The 16923-nt window shown below is 48.0% G+C and overlaps 1 protein-coding gene across 10 annotated transcripts in view; it reads right to left on the reverse strand.

Annotated features, from left to right (window-relative positions):
* Positions 1 to 5939: 5939 nt before the first annotated feature.
* LOC142466682 (uncharacterized) overlaps positions 5940 to 16923 on the reverse strand; it is a 49580-nt gene continuing 38596 nt past the window's right edge. Inside the window, exons 2-7 of one of the 10 annotated variants that reach the window (XR_012788186.1) lie at positions 16235 to 16420; positions 14058 to 14987; positions 13376 to 13472; positions 12092 to 12228; positions 8842 to 8896; positions 5940 to 6522 (exon numbers count right to left, since the gene is read on the reverse strand). Coding sequence is in view for 7 of the 10 variants with exons in the window: in XM_075571976.1 (XP_075428091.1) it covers positions 10645 to 12207 (1563 nt within the window). In the remaining 3 variants the exon portion in view is untranslated. Of the gene's footprint in view, positions 6523 to 6545; positions 7733 to 8841; positions 8897 to 8923; positions 12229 to 12554; positions 13473 to 14057; positions 14988 to 16234; positions 16475 to 16923 lie in introns of those variants that run through there. The other 9 variants (XR_012788187.1, XR_012788188.1, XM_075571976.1 and 6 more) reach the window with 9 other exon arrangements.

Here is a 16923-nt window from a genome sequence, read left to right on the forward strand (position 1 = left end):
AGTCGGTGTGTGTTTGTGTGTGTCAGTCGGTGTGTGTGTGTGTCAGTCGGTGTGTGTGTGTGTGTGTCAGTCGGTGTGTGTGTGTGTGTGTCAGTCGGTGTGTGTGTGTGTGTCAGTCGGTGTGTGTGTGTCAGTCGGTGTGTGTGTGTGTGTGTGTCAGTCGGTGTGTGTGTGTGTGTCAGTCGGTGTGTGTGTGTGTGTCAGTCGGTGTGTGTGTGTGTGTGTGTGTCAGTCGGTGTGTGTGTGTGTGTCAGTCGGTGTGTGTGTGTGTGTGTCAGTCGGTGTGTGTGTGTGTGTGTGTGTCAGTCGGTGTGTGTGTGTGTGTGTGTCAGTTGGTGTGTGTGTGTCAGTCGGTGTGTGTGTGTGTGTGTGTGTCAGTCGGTGTGTGTGTCAGTCGGTGTGTGTGTGTGTGTCAGTCGGTGTGTGTGTGTGTGTGTCAGTCGGTGTGTGTGTGTGTGTGTCAGTCGGTGTGTGTGTGTGAGTCGGTGTGTGTGTGTGTGTCAGTCAGTGTGTGTGTGTGTGTCAGTCGGTGTGTGTGTGTGTGTCAGTCGGTGTGTGTGTGTGTCAGTCGGTGTGTGTGTGTCAGTCGGTGTGTGTGTGTGTCAGTCGGTGTGTGTGTGTGTGTCAGTGGGTGTGTGTGTCAGTGGGTGTGTGGGTGTATGTCAGTCGGTGTGTGGGTGTGTGTCAGTCGGTGTGTGGGTGTGTGTCAGTCGGTGTGTGGGTGTGTGTCAGTCGGTGTGTGGGTGTGTGTCAGTCGGTGTGTGGGTGTGTGTCAGTCGGTGTGTGGGTGTGTGTGGGTGTGTCAGTCGGTGTGTGTGTCAGTCGGTGTGTGTGTCAGTCGGTGTGTGTGTGTCAGTCGGTGTGTGTGTGTGTGTGTGTGTCAGTCGGTGTGTGTGTGTGTGTCAGTCGGTGTGTGTGTGTGTGTGTGTGCGTCAGTCGGTGTGTGTGTGTGCGTCAGTCGGTGTGTGTGCGTCAGTCGGTGTGTGTGCGTCAGTCGGTGTGTGTGCGTCAGTCGGTGTGTGTGCGTCAGTCGGTGTGTGTGCGTCAGTCGGTGTGTGTGCGTCAGTCGGTGTGTGTGCGTCAGTCGGTGTGTGTGCGTCAGTCGGTGTGTGTGCGTCAGTCGGTGTGTGTGCGTCAGTCGGTGTGTGTGCGTCAGTCGGTGTGTGTGCGTCAGTCGGTGTGTGCGTCAGTCGGTGTGTGCGTCAGTCGGTGTGTGCGTCAGTCGGTGTGTGCGTCAGTCGGTGTGTGTGTCAGTCGGTGTGTCAGTCAGTGTGTGTGTCAGTCAGTGTGTGTGTCAGTCAGTGTGTGTGTCAGTCAGTGTGTGTGTCAGTCAGTGTGTGTGTCAGTCAGTGTGTGTGTGTGTGCGCACGTCAGTTAGTGTGTGTGTGTGTGTGTGTGTGAGCCAGTGTGTGTGTGAGCCAGTGTGTGTGTGTCAGTCAGTGTGTGTGTGTGTGTCAGTCAGTGTGTGTGTGTGTCAGTCAGTGTGTGTGTGTCAGTCAGTGTGTGTGTGTCAGTCAGTGTGTGTGCGCGCGTCAGTTAGTGTGCGTGTGTGCGTCAGTCAGCGTGTGTGTGTGTCAGTCAGTGTGTTGGAGGTGATGTGAGTGGAGCGCCGGGGAGGGGAGCACCAGGGAGGGGAGTCAGGGGAGGGTGTGTGCGCCAGTCGGTGTGTGCGTCAGTCGGTGTGTGCGTCAGTCGGTGTGTGCGTCAGTCGGTGTGTGTGTCAGTCGGTGTGTGTGTCAGTCGGTGTGTGTGTCAGTCAGTGTGTGTGTCAGTCAGTGTGTGTGTGTGTGCGCACGTCAGTTAGTGTGTGTGTGTGTGTGTGAGCCAGTGTGTGTGTGAGCCAGTGTGTGTGTGTCAGTCAGTGTGTGTGTGTGTGTCAGTCAGTGTGTGTGTGTGTCAGTCAGTGTGTGTGTGTGTGTCAGTCAGTGTGTGTGTGTGTGTCAGTCAGTGTGTGTGTGTGTCAGTCAGTGTGTGTGTGTCAGTCAGTGTGTGTGCGCGCGTCAGTTAGTGTGCGTGTGTGCGTCAGTCAGCGTGTGTGTGTGTCAGTCAGTGTGTTGGAGGTGATGTGAGTGGAGCGCCGGGGAGGGGAGCACCAGGGAGGGGAGTCAGGGGAGGGGAAGTGAGTCAGCGGCGGGGAGGGGAGGTGGGTCAGCGGCTGGGAGGGGAGGTGGGTCAGCGCCAGGGAGGTGAATGAGCGGCGGGGAGGGAGGTGAGTGTGACGGGGGTGTAGGAGGTGTGTGTGTATACCCGGCGTTGGCCGGAGGCAGGGAGGGGGGGCGTGAAAGGCAGGGGGAGGGGGGCGGGGAGGGGAGTCAGCGCCGGAGAGGGAGGTGAGTGTGATGGGGGGGAGGAGAGGTGTGTGTGTATACCCGGCGTTGGCCGGAGGCAGGGGGGGGCGTCAAAGGCAGGGGGGGGGGCGTCAAAGGCAGGGGGGGGCGTCAAAGGGAGGGGGGGGGGCGTCAAAGGGAGGGGGGGGGCGTCAAAGGGAGAGGGGAGGGTGGCGTCAAAGGCAGGGGGGGGGGCACCTCAAAGGCATGGATTCCTCCCCCTGCATTTCCTCACCTAGCAGCATTAAGTCCCTGCCGCCCTCCTCCTGCTCCTTGGGGATGTTGAGCCGTAGAGAGAGTGCTCTGGGAAGTGGAGGGGGGGGTGGGTAGGGGGGGGTGAAGTGGGGGGGTGGGGAAGTGACACACGCGACACCTACCTGTACTTCCGTGCGCCGCCATCTTCTCACTGGGCGCCGCGAGGGAGGAAGGGGGTCCTTCCGGGCGCCGCCATCTGTTCCAGTTGGAGCGGCGGCGGGGAGGGAGAGAGGTGAGTTGTAGCGGCGAGGGGGAGAGAGACCTGGCGTTGCCCGTGAGTAAAATTTCCCGCTCCCTTCTATCTCCCTCCGTGTTCCCCAGAGGGGAGGGATGAACAGTGGACAGGAGGGGGGGGACGGACAGTGGACAGGAGGGGATGGACAGTGGACAGGAGGGACGGACAGTGGACAGGAGGGACGGGGGATGGACAGTGGACAGGAGGGACGGACAGTGGACAGGAGGGACGGGGGGGTAATGGACAGGAGGGACGGGGGGTGGACAGGAGGGGGGGGAGGTGGACAGGAGGGGGGGAGGTGGACAGGAGGGGGGGCGGTGGACAGGAGGGGGGGGGACGGTGGACAGGAGGGGGGGGCGGTGGACAGGAGGGGGGGGGCGGTGGACAGGAGGGGGGGGCGGTGGACAGGAGGGGGGGGCGGTGAACAGGAGGGGGGGCGGTGAACAGGAGGGGGGGGCGGTGGACAGGAGGGGGGGGCGGTGGACAGGAGGGGGGGGGCGCGGTGGACAGGAGGGGGGGGCGCGGTGGACAGGAGGGGGGGGGCGCGGTGGACAGGAGGGGGGGCAGTGGACAGGAGGGGGGGGCAGTGGACAGGAGGGGGGGGCAGTGGACAGGAGGGGGGGGGCAGTGGACAGGAGGGGGGGGGGCAGTGGACAGGAGGGGGGGGGCAGTGGACAGGAGGGGGGGCAGTGGACAGGAGGGGGGGGCAGTGGACAGGAGGGGGGGCAGTGGACAGGAGGGGGGGCAGTGGACAGGAGGGGGGGCAGTGGACAGTGACACACACACACACACACACACACACACACACACACACACACACACACACACACACACACACACACACACACACACACACACACACACACACACACGTGTCTCAGTTGATGCGCCCTTTCTCAGTTCCGTTTGGCGCCGGAGGTGGGGGAGCGACACCTACCTGTACTTCCGGGCGCCGCCATCTTCTGACTCGGCGCCGCGAGGGAGGAAGGGGGTCCGCCATTTTACGCGCCGCGTGGCAGCTGCGGGAAGCGAGGTGATTTGGAGCGGGGAGGGGTGAGAGGTGATGCCGCTGGGGAGGGGGAGAGGTGAGTTTGAGCGCCGCTGGGGAGGGGGAGAGGTGATGCCGCTGGGGAGGGGGAGAGGTGAGTTTGAGCGCCGCTGGGGAGGGGGAGAGGTGATTTGCAGCGGGGAGGGGGATAGGTGATGCCGCTGGGGAGGGGGAGCGGTGATTTGGGGAGGGGGAGCGGTGATTTGGAGCGGGGAGAGGTGATTTGGAGCGGGGAGAGGTGTGTGTGTGTGTGGCCGGCCGGCCGAGGGGGAAGGGCATGTGCAGAGAGGCGGCAATGTATTTAAAGTGACGGGCGGCCGGTGTAATGTGTGCGGCGGCCATGTGCTTGTAAGCCATGCAGTTGCGGAGAGTGGCGGTATATTTTTTGTGCACGGCCATGTGCACAGGGAGTGCCACGCCGTATCATGAGTGTTTAAGGTAATGTGCGTGCGGAGGGAGAATTAAGTTAATGGGCGTCAGTTTTGTGACGGTCATGTGTGGTGATGGAGAAGCGTGGCGGCCATCGGGATAATTTAATTACAAAAATCCACGGCATAGCATGAGTGTGCGGGCCGTTGCGGAGGGACAATTAAGGTAATGGGCGGGCCGTTGCGGAGGGAGAATTAAGGTAATGTGCGGCCATGGCAGTGTATACACTGTGGTGAGAGCAGTGTATATACAGGGGTGACAGCATTACTCAGTTGTGTGTTGACAGAGAGCTGTGTGTACACTGGTGAGAGCAGTGTATACACAGGGGTGACAGCATTACTGAGTTGTGTGATGACAGAGAGCAGTATACACAGGGGTGACAGCATTACTGAGTTGTGGGATGACAGAGGTGAGTGTGAGTGACTGTGTAGACAGGGGTGACATGATTGTGAGTTGTTGTTTGACAGGGGTGAGTGTGAATGTGTGTGATGTGTGTGTGTGTGTGTGTTACACGGGGTGACAGCGTGAGTCTGAGTTGTGGGATGACACTGTGTGTGTGTACAGGGTTGAGTGTGAGTGTGGGGGTGACAGTGTGAGTGTGTGTGTACACGGGTGACAGGTGACAACTCAGGTGACAGCATGACTCAGACTTGTGGGATGACAGTGATTGTGTGTGTGTGTAGACAGGGGTGAGTGTGGGGGTGACAGTGTGATATGTCAATTTACCAAGGAGTCCTCAGAGGTTCTGGCCGTATGGTGTCACTGCAAGTGTGTGAGAGTGAAGGAGGTGTGTGTCAGTGATGTCACTGTACCTTTTGACCAATGAGAGTCGTGTGGGAGGCTGACTATGGGAGGGTGTGTGTGTGTCACAGTGGGGCGTACCTCACAGTGGGGCGTACCTCTTGGCCAATGAGAGTCCGGGTGGCCACGGACCAATCAGATTCACCGCAGATAGCACTAACCATTCGATTTTATATATTAAGATATATATATATATATATATATATTCTCAGTTCATGTGACATGGATATAATCTAAGGAGTGAGTCAGCTGGAGACACCTCAGCTGATAAGTTTGCTCTAGAACAGCTAATTACAGTAGCACAAGCAAAGAGTCCCTCAGTACACACAACATAGCACCTCGTGGCAGCGTGGTCACATGTGCGTGATGACGTCACCCGACTGCGTTTCGTCAGCTTCAGCTGTTGTAATTAGCTGTTATAGAGCTATTGATTTAACACAGAGGCTGGAGGAAAGCTGAGCACATTGGAGCCAGTGTCATTTGACACCACCAAACACTGACTTCTCCTACAGAGTGCCAGATGATTTCAAGCCTCAGCAGTGGTATTGTACCTCTTAAAAGCAAAGAAACCCGTATGTGATTTTTACCTCTTGTTTTCTTGTAAGTGCGCATTACCATTTTTTACCTTATAATAAACTCCTATTTTTGGTAATTCACTAGGGTTGTGCGCTGTTGTCTCTTATATATATATATATAATACTTCATTAGTATTCTCGTGAGTAAGGGTTATTTAGTTAAACCCTTTGGCCAGAGCTTAGTATACCCCCCTGGGAGACACATAGTAGCCGGCACAGACTCTATTTTTCAGCCCTGTGCAATTTTCTTGGACAAATTACTGAGACAGTTTTAGATAGTGCTAGGTCATTTATTCAAGATACATCACATTTTTTGAACAAGATAGCCTTGATCCCACCATTCACTACTAGTGTTTTATTAGCTACCCTTGACGTCAACAGCCTGTACACTTCGATTCCACATTATGCAGGGATCACAGCAGTAAAGGAGACGTTGGCCTCAGGAGGCTTATATACGCCAAGGGAACGTATGCTGATATTAGATCTTCTAGGGATTATCCTCAAGGAGAATTATTTTCTCTTTGAGGACACCTTCTTCCAGGTGCAAGGGACGGCAATGGGGTCGAATGTCGCACCCACATATGTTAACATCTTTATGGCAAGATTTGAGGATGAATTTATTTATCCTCATCCAGGGTTCATCAACCATGGGCATATGTGGGTGCGCTACATCGACTGTGTTCCTGATATGGCATGGGGATGTGGGATCATTGTTGTCGTTTATCTCTGACATCAACAGGGCAAGAGACACTATCGGGTTCACATGTCAGTTTAGTGACATTTCTATTAACTTTTTGGATACGACCATCTCGGTAGTGAACAAAAGACTGGAATCCAATATGTTCATCAAACCTACGGACAGAAACAATTTACTACATTATAGCAGTTTTCACCCTCCTGGCACGACATACAGCCAGTTTCTAAGGACTAAAAGAATCATCAGTACCCCTGATGACATTAAGGACACCCTAGACATGATGCAGGATAAATTTAGGAAAAGAGGGTACCCTAAATCGTTATTGAAGACACAACGTGACAAGGCAGAGACCATCTCTAGGGAGAACCGTTTAAAGGGTACACCACAGGGTGACCGCCCAGGGAAGCATTTTCGATACCTTTTGTGACTACCTTCAATACTCAATCAGGTAGAATTAAAAACATCATACTTAGGCATTGGCCTTTGTTACAGAACGATTCCTTCCTATCTTCAGTCTTCGCATTCAAACCCGTTTTCCTACAAAAGGGGTCGAAACATCCGAGATAGACTTGTGAGAGCGGACATTGGGGGTACTGAGAGGAGACAGACTTTTCTGGGCACCCCTAAGTTGGGCTGCTATAGATGTTTAAACTGCAGTCAATGCAATATTATGCAAGAGGGTCTCACTTTTCGACATCCCCATACTGGACAGATATACCAGATTAAGAATTTCTATACATGTATATCTAAGAACATAGTATATCTCATTAAATGCCCGTGTGGACTTGGTTATGTGGGTGAGACGACGCAACAGGTGAAGGATAGGATTCGACAACACAAAGCAGCCATACGCAGGGGTGATCCTGACGCACCAGTTGCCCATCACTTCACACAAGCGGGGCATAATGTCAGCCAGCTGAGGTACCAGGTCATTGATAGTGTGGGGAGAAAGCGGCGCGGAAGGGACCTACAGAGGATGCTATTACAGAAAGAAACACAATGGATAAGGCGCTTAGATACTGTAAGCCCAAGAGGCATTAATAAGGAAATGGACCTTAGCTGTTATTTCTGATTGGTATGGATCATTACACACACCGTGTAGTGTTTCTAGTGTCCATCCGATTTACCCGTTCAGGTTCCGCATGACATCCTCCCCACCAGACCTGGACCGACAGCATACTACGGGTCTAATTGATCTATAGATCATGGAGTGTGGGTTCGGTGGCATCTGGATGTTGGCTTGTGTGTGATTCACCCTGATACCTTAGTCATTTCTACCTACCTCTGTCCAGGCCCTAAACTGTGGGTAAGTCTCTGATCTCTTAACTTTCAGTTACTTGTCCAGTCTTTTCTCCTATGGTTTATCTGTAAAGGTTTATTCAGGTTTTTTTATTTTGCATTGATTTTATCTATTTCACTGGGTCTCTTAGTGAAGGGGGCTATCTGGTATCTTTTATGTAGACAGGGTCATATATTGAGTCCAAATATTGAATCAGTACTACTGTAATCTTACTGTGCTTTACACCCCTTTTATGTTTTCCCTACAAGTGACTGTGAGAGCATCAAGCACCACAAGGTGGAGTTGCTGTTGTGACCACCAGGAGTGCTATCTTCACTTTCTCCTACATCACTGTGTGGCTGTGCTGTTTACTGGAGTCAGAGGCAGACAGATCGAGATCACTTGCACATGCGCAGTTATGTCCCCTCACGATCAGAGGGGGAGGACAGATGACACACGCGCAGTTAGGAAATGCCACGTTGGCAGCTGCTAGCCTGCAAGATGAGAAGTCCCATCGCATGACGTCATTCACAGGACACTGCGGAGCGGTGGCCAGAGCTACTACATATAACAACTGAGACTGCTATTTCATTCCTCAGCACTCCACAGAGCACGAGGAGCAGAGCCACAGAGGGTTTGATTACTGTTTTCCTTTGCTATTCCCATTAACTTTTTATTGACTATTGTGGACTCCTGGTGCTTTTTTGCAAGCTGTGTTCAGCCTTTACTGTACTATTGCCAACAGTGTCTTGTGGTACTTGAACTACTGGCATTGACTATAGTGGATTCTTGCTGCCCTGGTATTAGCTATATTTAGCCTGCACTGCATGATTGCTATCTATTTTCAGGGGTGTCTGATTTGACCAGTGATAGGGGAAGGAAGGCTTAGGGAAGTACCTCTGGGACCTTTTTGAACAGGGGGAATGGGCCAGATGAAGAGGTAGTCCATTGAAACGTCGCCCCCCTAGCATACTTTCCGTTCTCTGGTTTTTGTGTATATTCCTTGTGTTTCATGTTTTTTTTCCCCTTTTCCCTTCCCCCCCCCCCCCACCCCTCACTTTGTGACATGCTCATTTGTGACACTGGTTTCTGCAAACACTTGATTTATTTCTGGTTTGTTTTATTATTAAATGTATTTTCTGCATTACAACTGTTTTCATCATTTAGCCATTAGACAGCGAGTGCTGGTACTTACGTAGATTTGTTAGTACTATACAGGGGAATAAGGGTCTCCTTTTGTTCCATGCACCCTGCAATTGCATAAATTTAACACTATCAGTGTGCTGTCTATCGTCCCCTTTTACCCTTTGGCCAAAGCGTTATAAGCCTGCAGCCACATCACCAGTAAAGCAGGTTCTAACGCTAAACTGTCAAAATTCTCATTTACCTCTGCTGGAGGGAGAATGACAGCAGTGGGTCTGTCCAACACAGAAACATGAAAAAACCTTCTACTTTAAAAAGTGGGGTGGGGTGAGCTTAAACCCTGGGAGGAGGGGACACTAAACTTTTTAAAGTAAAGGTTTTTTCATGTTTCTGGGTTGGACAGACCCACTGCCCAACTCTACCCTGGCCCCAGTCAGTATAAAATGATCAATAACCACAGAATGATGCTAAACAGCATTAGCACTTTTAACCCACTGTCGCCATGCTGCGACAGCATAAAACACTATACACTGTATATATAGCTATTATAACACATAGGGAGGGGAGTGGGGCTGCCAACGTCCCCTAACGTCGGTAATTTCCCTATCTGCTTCTGCTCTGTCTATATATACTTTACCTTTCATTTTCCCGCCCAAAATCCCTATCCACGCCCTCCTTCTGGCCTGCCCAAATCACCGCCCTCTGCACCCCATCTACTGCTCAGCCAATCACCTGACACCTGTCCCACATCTGCCTGGTAACACAAGGCTCACTTTCCCGCCAAAACAGAACTCGCCCAAATCAAAACCCAGAGGTGAACGAGGGGCTTCCAGTGTCCCGTGCCCCCCACAGCTAAATGCTTTTCATTCTGGGTTAGTTACAAATACAAAATAAAGTTGGGGTTGTGTCTCCTGGACTCTGACCATAGGTTTTGGCCTCAGATTCCCATATGAACACCTCCCTCAGCCTTGCAATGTGTTTGTGGGGAGGTAACGCCAGCGCATGTGTAACAGGAATCTCTGCCACAGAGGTGTACAAGTGTCACCATCAGTGGGAAAGGTCCATGTGTGAGGTGGCACCTCTTGTTACATCATTACTGCATATGTCATTAATAAAGGGACACTCAACCCCCTCAGGTGCATTTTCATATCTACGTGTAACCTGTGAAATAGATGGTCAGACCTTGCTTCTCTTTAGAGATATTAAAGGAACATGACATACAGTATATAAATGCGGCTGCATTAATGTCCCTCACTTGGGACGTTAGTCTGTGTCTCTGTCCTCCACCTCAGTATTCAAAGGACATTCTTGGACATTTGGACTCACCCCACCGCCAGCCACTTCACCGCTAAGGTAAGTGCCTAAACCCCCGACCATAAAACCCCTATATCCTAAGTCCCACTTACCCTAAAACGACCCCACCATAATCGCAAAACCACTTAAATGAATCCCCTAAACAGTAATAATATTAACATTAGAAGCAACTGGTGGCGGAGGGTCCGTCTGCAGCCTAACGCCGGCGGCCAAATGATCGCTGCAAAACTATTCTGATTCAAAGTTAAGTGTGACTACATATCGCTTCAGCATAATGGGGAAAAAGCACATTTTATTAGAACCAACAGCATAGAAATATAAAACATTATTAACAACATTTTTCTTTAAATAAGAATGATACAAATAACCTGCATTTAAAACGTTACAACTTTTTATCCTTTTAAAATGCTTGTTCTATGCACCATAAACTAAAATCACTTTTCATTGTGATTTAGCGCAACACAGATACACGTGTTCATTTATATGTGAGCATCTTAGTCACTGGTTATCCCAAAACATGCCTGGCTTTAGAGATAGGTCTCTACCCTGTGTGTGTCCTCTTGTGTTTCCTCAGGCTAGATAAATGACTAAATCCCTTCCCACATTCCCCACATACATGCGGCCTCTCCCCTGTGTGTGTCCTCTTGTGTATATTCATTTTGGCTAATTCACTAAATCCCTTCCCACATTCCCCACATACATGCGGTCTCTCCCCTGTGTGTGTCCTCTTGTGTTGGTTCAGGTTGGATAACTGACTAAATCCCTTCCCACACTCCCCACATACATACGGTCTCTCCCCTGTGTGTGTCATCTTGTGTGTGTTCAGGGTGGATAAATGACTAAATTCCTTCCCACATTCCCCACATATATGCGGTTTCTCCCCTGTGTGTGTCCTTTTGTGTATCCTAAGGTTGGATAACTGACTAAATCCCTTCCCACATTCCCCACATACATGCGGTCTCTCCCCTGTGTGTGTCCTCGTGTGTGTGTTCAGGTGGGATAAATTACTAAATCCCTTTCCACACTCCCCACATACATGCGGTCTCTCCCCTGTGTGTGTCCTTTTGTGTATCCTCAGGTTGGATAAATGACAAAATTCCTTCCCACATTCCCCACATATATGCGGTTTCTCCCCTGTGTGTGTCATCTTGTGTGTGTTCAGGGTGGATAACTGACTAAATCCCTTCCCACATTCCCCACATACATGCGGTCTCTCCCCTGTGTGTGTCCTCGTGTGTGTGTTCAGGTGGGATAAATTACTAAATCCCTTCCCACACTCCCCACATACATGCGGTCTCTCCCCTGTGTGTGTCCTTTTGTGTTTCCTCAGGCTGGATAAATGACTAAATCCCTTCCCACATTCCCCACATACATGCGGTTTCTCCCCTGTGTGTGTCCTCTTGTGTGTTTTCAGGCTGGATAAATGACTAAATCCCATCCCACATTCCCCACATACATGCGGTCTCTCCCCTGTGTGTGTCCAATTGTGTGTGCCCAGCTTGTATGACACATTAAATCCCTTCCCACATTCCTCACATACATACGGTCTCTCCCCTGTGTGTGTCCTCTTGTGTATGTTCAGGCTGGATAACTGACTAAATCCCTTCCCACATTCCCCACACACATACGGTCTCTCCCCTGTGTGTGTCCTCTTGTGTATGTTCAGGCTGGATAACTGACTAAATCCCTTCCCACATTCCCCACATACATGTGGTCTCTCCCCTGTGTGTATACTCTTGTGTATGTTCAGGTGGGTTAAGTCACTAAATCCCTTCCCACATTCCCCACATACATGCGGTCTCTCCCCTGTGTGTGTCCTCTTGTGAATGTTCAGGTGGGTTAAGTGACTAAATCCCTTCCCACATTCCCCACATACATGCGGTCTCTCCCTGGTCTCTGTTCTCTTATTTGCGTTCTGGTCTGATAACCAAGTCAGACTCTTCCCACTTTCTCCAAGATCTTTTCCTGAGGCAGCTGCTAATATATACCTTTTGGAATGAGAAGCAGTTACATTGTTTATTAATTGCCTTGACTGGTTGAAAGATGCATTTTCTGTCATATTTATTGGAATGTTGCAAGATTGTTCTGTCCTCATCTTTTCCATATACTCATTTGGGTCTTTGTACTAGACGAGACAAAAAAAATACATCATTAGAAAATTGGGTGAAATTAGGCATTAGTTATTTTAAAAAGTGTGCGCGTGCCAAGCACACACATTTTTAAGTGAAACTTCTGTGTCCTTTTTACAGAAATTATATTTATGATGGGGATGTTTTTATTTAAAATCCAAACACAATTTCAGTGAGGAAATGCATTATTTTTGCATGGCAATAAGGCACTTCTTTTATGGGCGGTAATATGGCATTTTTGGTTACTGCATAAGAATACATGAAGTACAGATATTTTGAAGGAACTCAAAGATGTTAGAATAGAATTAAATCTGTTACTTACCTCCCAGGCTGAAAAGTCATTAGGTTGGTCAAAGCAAACAAGCCAGATACCTTATTAGCAAATAAATTGAGGAACAAACGGTTGAATTATGGTATACAGGCTATCAAATTGAAGTCAGGCACAGTGACTTCGAACCCCAAATTAACTGTGGAGGAATTCAAACAATTATGAGGGTCTATATAATGGGGAAAAGGTGAGCCGTAATAACAGCAAAAGTCAAGCTCTGAAAGAGTTTCTAGCAGACTCATATTTAGTAAACTAGAAAAGAAAGGATCCCTTGATGTGGCACTAGAGCCACCCTAAATTAAAATATTACATCTTTATTAGGATCAACTACAAATATAACTGTTCGGACACCACAAATATTGAACAAAACACAGATAAAAACAATTAAAAATAAACCGAAGAGGTGTGGGTAAGTGTAGCTAATCTAACTAGTTGTGCAGTGGTTTATAATATAACAGACAACTAGATAATCTGTACACTTAATATCAAGATGGTATTTGACAATGTAACCATCCACTATCCTGAAGTAAATGACTTGCAGGATATTGCAGCAATACCTGATGGCTATAAGGTAAGTGAAGCTCGTTAATTGATTTCTAGGGTGTAGCCCGTGATGCAAGGAGGAACCCTGTACACAGGGACGCCTTACCACCAAACTGCTTGTATTTACAGCTGTTTGGTCGGACTAAGTGCACAGTGTGCTGTCCTGCAAAAGGCAACAGAGCAGCCACATAGGTACTATTAAAACAAGCTATAATGAAATGACATTGAGAGCTAAACTAATCAGGTATATTGACAGGATATTGCAGAAATACCTGATGGTAAGTGAAGACAATAGTCGGAGGAAGAAAAGGACGGTCCTTTGGTTAGAGATCAGTGAGCCGGGCCACGCGGGCGGCATACGCCGGAAGTCTGGAGGAGGAGACACTTGGATATAGGACTGACTTCTTTCCCCCCCCCCTTTTTTTTTCACCCACCCCTCCTGATTTAGGTTCAAATTTTCTTGTTTACAAATCTGATTATCATTTCTATATGTATATCATTTGTACAACTGCTGTGTTTACGGATATGAAAATATGTACTGATACATGTCAAAAATCTCAATAAAATTTGAGTTACATAAAAAAAAAAACATTTGCAGTATTTCTGCCGTTCATCCCGTTCCGATAAATATCGGAACTTGATGTACGGCAGTTTTTACTTGAAAATGTGATATTATGCCTGTTTTCTATCGGATCTGATGCTTTTAATGGGTCCGATAAAAAGTGCTTTATTTTTGGCGCTGCAACGCTGATTCATTGCACGATAAGGCAAGTCAGGTTTTGTGATATGAAGTTCATGATGACCCGTAATGGTGTATGCAGATCTATCACGATATGCAATTTAACATCATTAATAAGACAATAGAGATGTAAAAACCACATAACACACATACAGTTAGGTCCGGAAATAATTGGACACTGATACAAGTTGTTATTTCAGCTGTGCCATACTAACCCAAACAAAGTTGTTTTGATTGCTGCTCAACCCCAAACCGAGGATCTTCCCGCGATCCTCGTGGTGCAGATATGTGGAAAGAAGAGTAGGGGGGCGCAATACCAGTTTACAGGGAATCAGAAGATATCCCTAACACACAATTGACAACACACAGTCTAGGTATTGGTGAAGAGAATATAAATATATAATATATCACAATGTACTCACGGCCAAGTGTGGTACTGGACAGAGGTGATGGTATCTTTCACGACTGCCGTCAAAGACCTTTCCTCTATGGAGCTCAGTAGTCTGATGTCTAACACTCGTCTGCGTCCTAACACGAATCTTCCCCAGCTCACACAGTGGTGTATACGTATACAGGGGTGACACCACACATCATTGTATAAAGATGTAATTTATTAAAATAAAAAGTGAGCAACAGTACACTCACATGTGAGACCGCTCCGGTACACGCAGTAAACTCCCGGGAAGATCCTCGGATTGGGGTCGAGCAGCAATCAAAACAACTTTGTTTGGGTTAGTATGGCCCACTGTTATTTTCTAATACTACAGCATTATTTGATTTAGAGGGAGCGCCCCAGACTTCTCTTCTTTAGTTACAGTTAAATAATGACTATGGGCTTAAAGTGCAGTCTATCAGCTTTAATTTGAGGGTATTCACATCCAAATTGGAGGAAGGGTTTAGGAATTACATCTCTTTAATATGTAGCCCCCTCTTAGTCAAGGGAGCAAAAGTAATTAGACAATTGACTCAAAACCTGTTTCATGTACAGGTGTGGGCTATTCCTTCGTTATTTCATCATCAATTAAGCAGGTAAAAGGTATGGAGTTGATTCCAGGTGTGGCATTCACATTTGGAAGCTGTTGCTGTGAACCCACAACATGCGGTCAAAGGAGCTCTCAATGCAAGTGAAACAGGGCATCCTTAGGCTGCAAAAAAAGAAAGAAAATCCATCAGAGAGATAGCAGGAACATTAAGAGTGGCCAAATCAACAGTTTGGTACATTCTCCGAAAAAAAAGAATGCACTGGTGAGCTCTGTAACACAAAAAGGCCTGGACGTCCACGGGAGACAACAGTGGTGGATGATCGTAGGATCCTTCCCATGGTAAAGAAAAACCCCTTCACAACATCCAGGCAAGTGAAGAACACTCTCCAGGAGGTAGGCATATCATTATCCAAGTCTACCATAAAGAGAAGACTCCACGAGAGCAAATACAGAGGGTTCACCACAAGGTGCAAACCATTCATAAGCCTCAAGAATAGAAAGGCCAGATTAGACTTTGCCAAACAATATCTAAAAAAGCCAGCCCAGTTCTGGAACAGCATTCTTTGGACAGATGAAACTAAGATCAACCTGTACCAGAATGATGGGAAGAAAAAAGTATGGAGAAGGCTTGGAACGGCTCATGTCCCCAGCATACCACATCATCTGTAAAACACGGTGGAGGCAGTGTGATGGCATGGGCATGCATGGCTTACAATGGCACTGGGTCACTAGTGTTTATTGATGATGTGACAGAAGACAGAAGCAGTCAGATGAATTCTGAAGTGTATAGGGATATATTGTCTGCTCAGATTCAGCGAAGTTGATTGGACAGCGCTTCACTTTACAGATGGAGAATGACCCGAAACATACTGTGAAAGCAACCCAGGAGTTTTTTAAGGCAAAGAAGTGGAAGATTCTGCAATGGTCGAGTCAATCAACTGATCTCAACCCGATTGGGCATGCATTTCACATGCTGAAGACAAAACTTAAGGCAGAAAGACCCACGAACAAACAACAACTGAAGACAGCTGCAGTAAAGGCCTGGCAAAGAATCACAAAGGAGGAAACCCAGCATTTGGTGGTCCATGCGTTCCAGACTTCAAGCAGTTATTTCCTGCAAAGGATTCTCAACAAAGTATTAAAAATGAACATTTTATTTTTGATTGTGTTAATTTGACCAATTACATTTGTGCCCCTGAAATAAGGGGACTGTGTATGAAAATGGTTGCAATTCCTAAACGTTTCATACAATATAATTGTTCAACCCCTTGAATTAAAGCTGAAAGTCTGCACGTCTATTGCATCTCGGTTGTTTCATTTCAAATCCATTGTGGTGGCGTACAGAGTCAAAATTATGAAAATTGTGTCAGTGTCCAATTATTTCTGGACCTAACTGTATTCCTGATTACCTTGTGCTAGTGTGTTACTTTTCCATAGCGTATCCACCTTGATACCAAGCTCTTTCCCATATTCATTTCCAGATCAGGAGCTGTGTCTGTGGGGGGAGGTCTGTGCAGGTTCTGTAGTAGATTTTCCTGTAGTACTGGAATGCCGCAAGATTCTGTTTTTCCTCGTTTCTCGCACAATATACAAATCTAAAATTGGGACATTTAGTGAGGTCTCAAAGTAATGTCTATTTTATAGAAGAGCTGAAAAAAGATACAAGTTGTTAATAATGTGACTTGTCTTTCCTTTCTTCTCTACAGTTTTTGAGGTGAACAGAAGTTAACGGAGAGCAATGTACAGTATATACCAGTGACTACTTTCTTATTACTTAAAAAATAAATAAAAACAAAGTTGTAATTAAAAATTCCCCAACAAGATAACACAAATAACATAAAGGTGAGTTTTATATATATATATGTTTCCCTTCAATATGCGCATCAATGCAATCCCAACACTGACAAGTGATTAGCTAAGTTGCCGATCGATCCGTTCTCCTGTGATCAATCGGCGAAGATTCAGCTCGAGGGGTCATTAAATCCCTGTGTAATGCAGTCAGTGGAACATATTTATATTCACATGCGTTCCACTGACGTGTGCTCGCTCCCGAGCCCTGGTCCTGTCTCATGGGGCTTCTCCAGCAGCAGAATCTCCC

Source organism: Ascaphus truei, chromosome 15 (assembly GCF_040206685.1).
Source record: "Ascaphus truei isolate aAscTru1 chromosome 15, aAscTru1.hap1, whole genome shotgun sequence".
In the NCBI taxonomy this organism is placed as follows: Eukaryota; Metazoa; Chordata; class Amphibia; order Anura; family Ascaphidae; genus Ascaphus; species Ascaphus truei.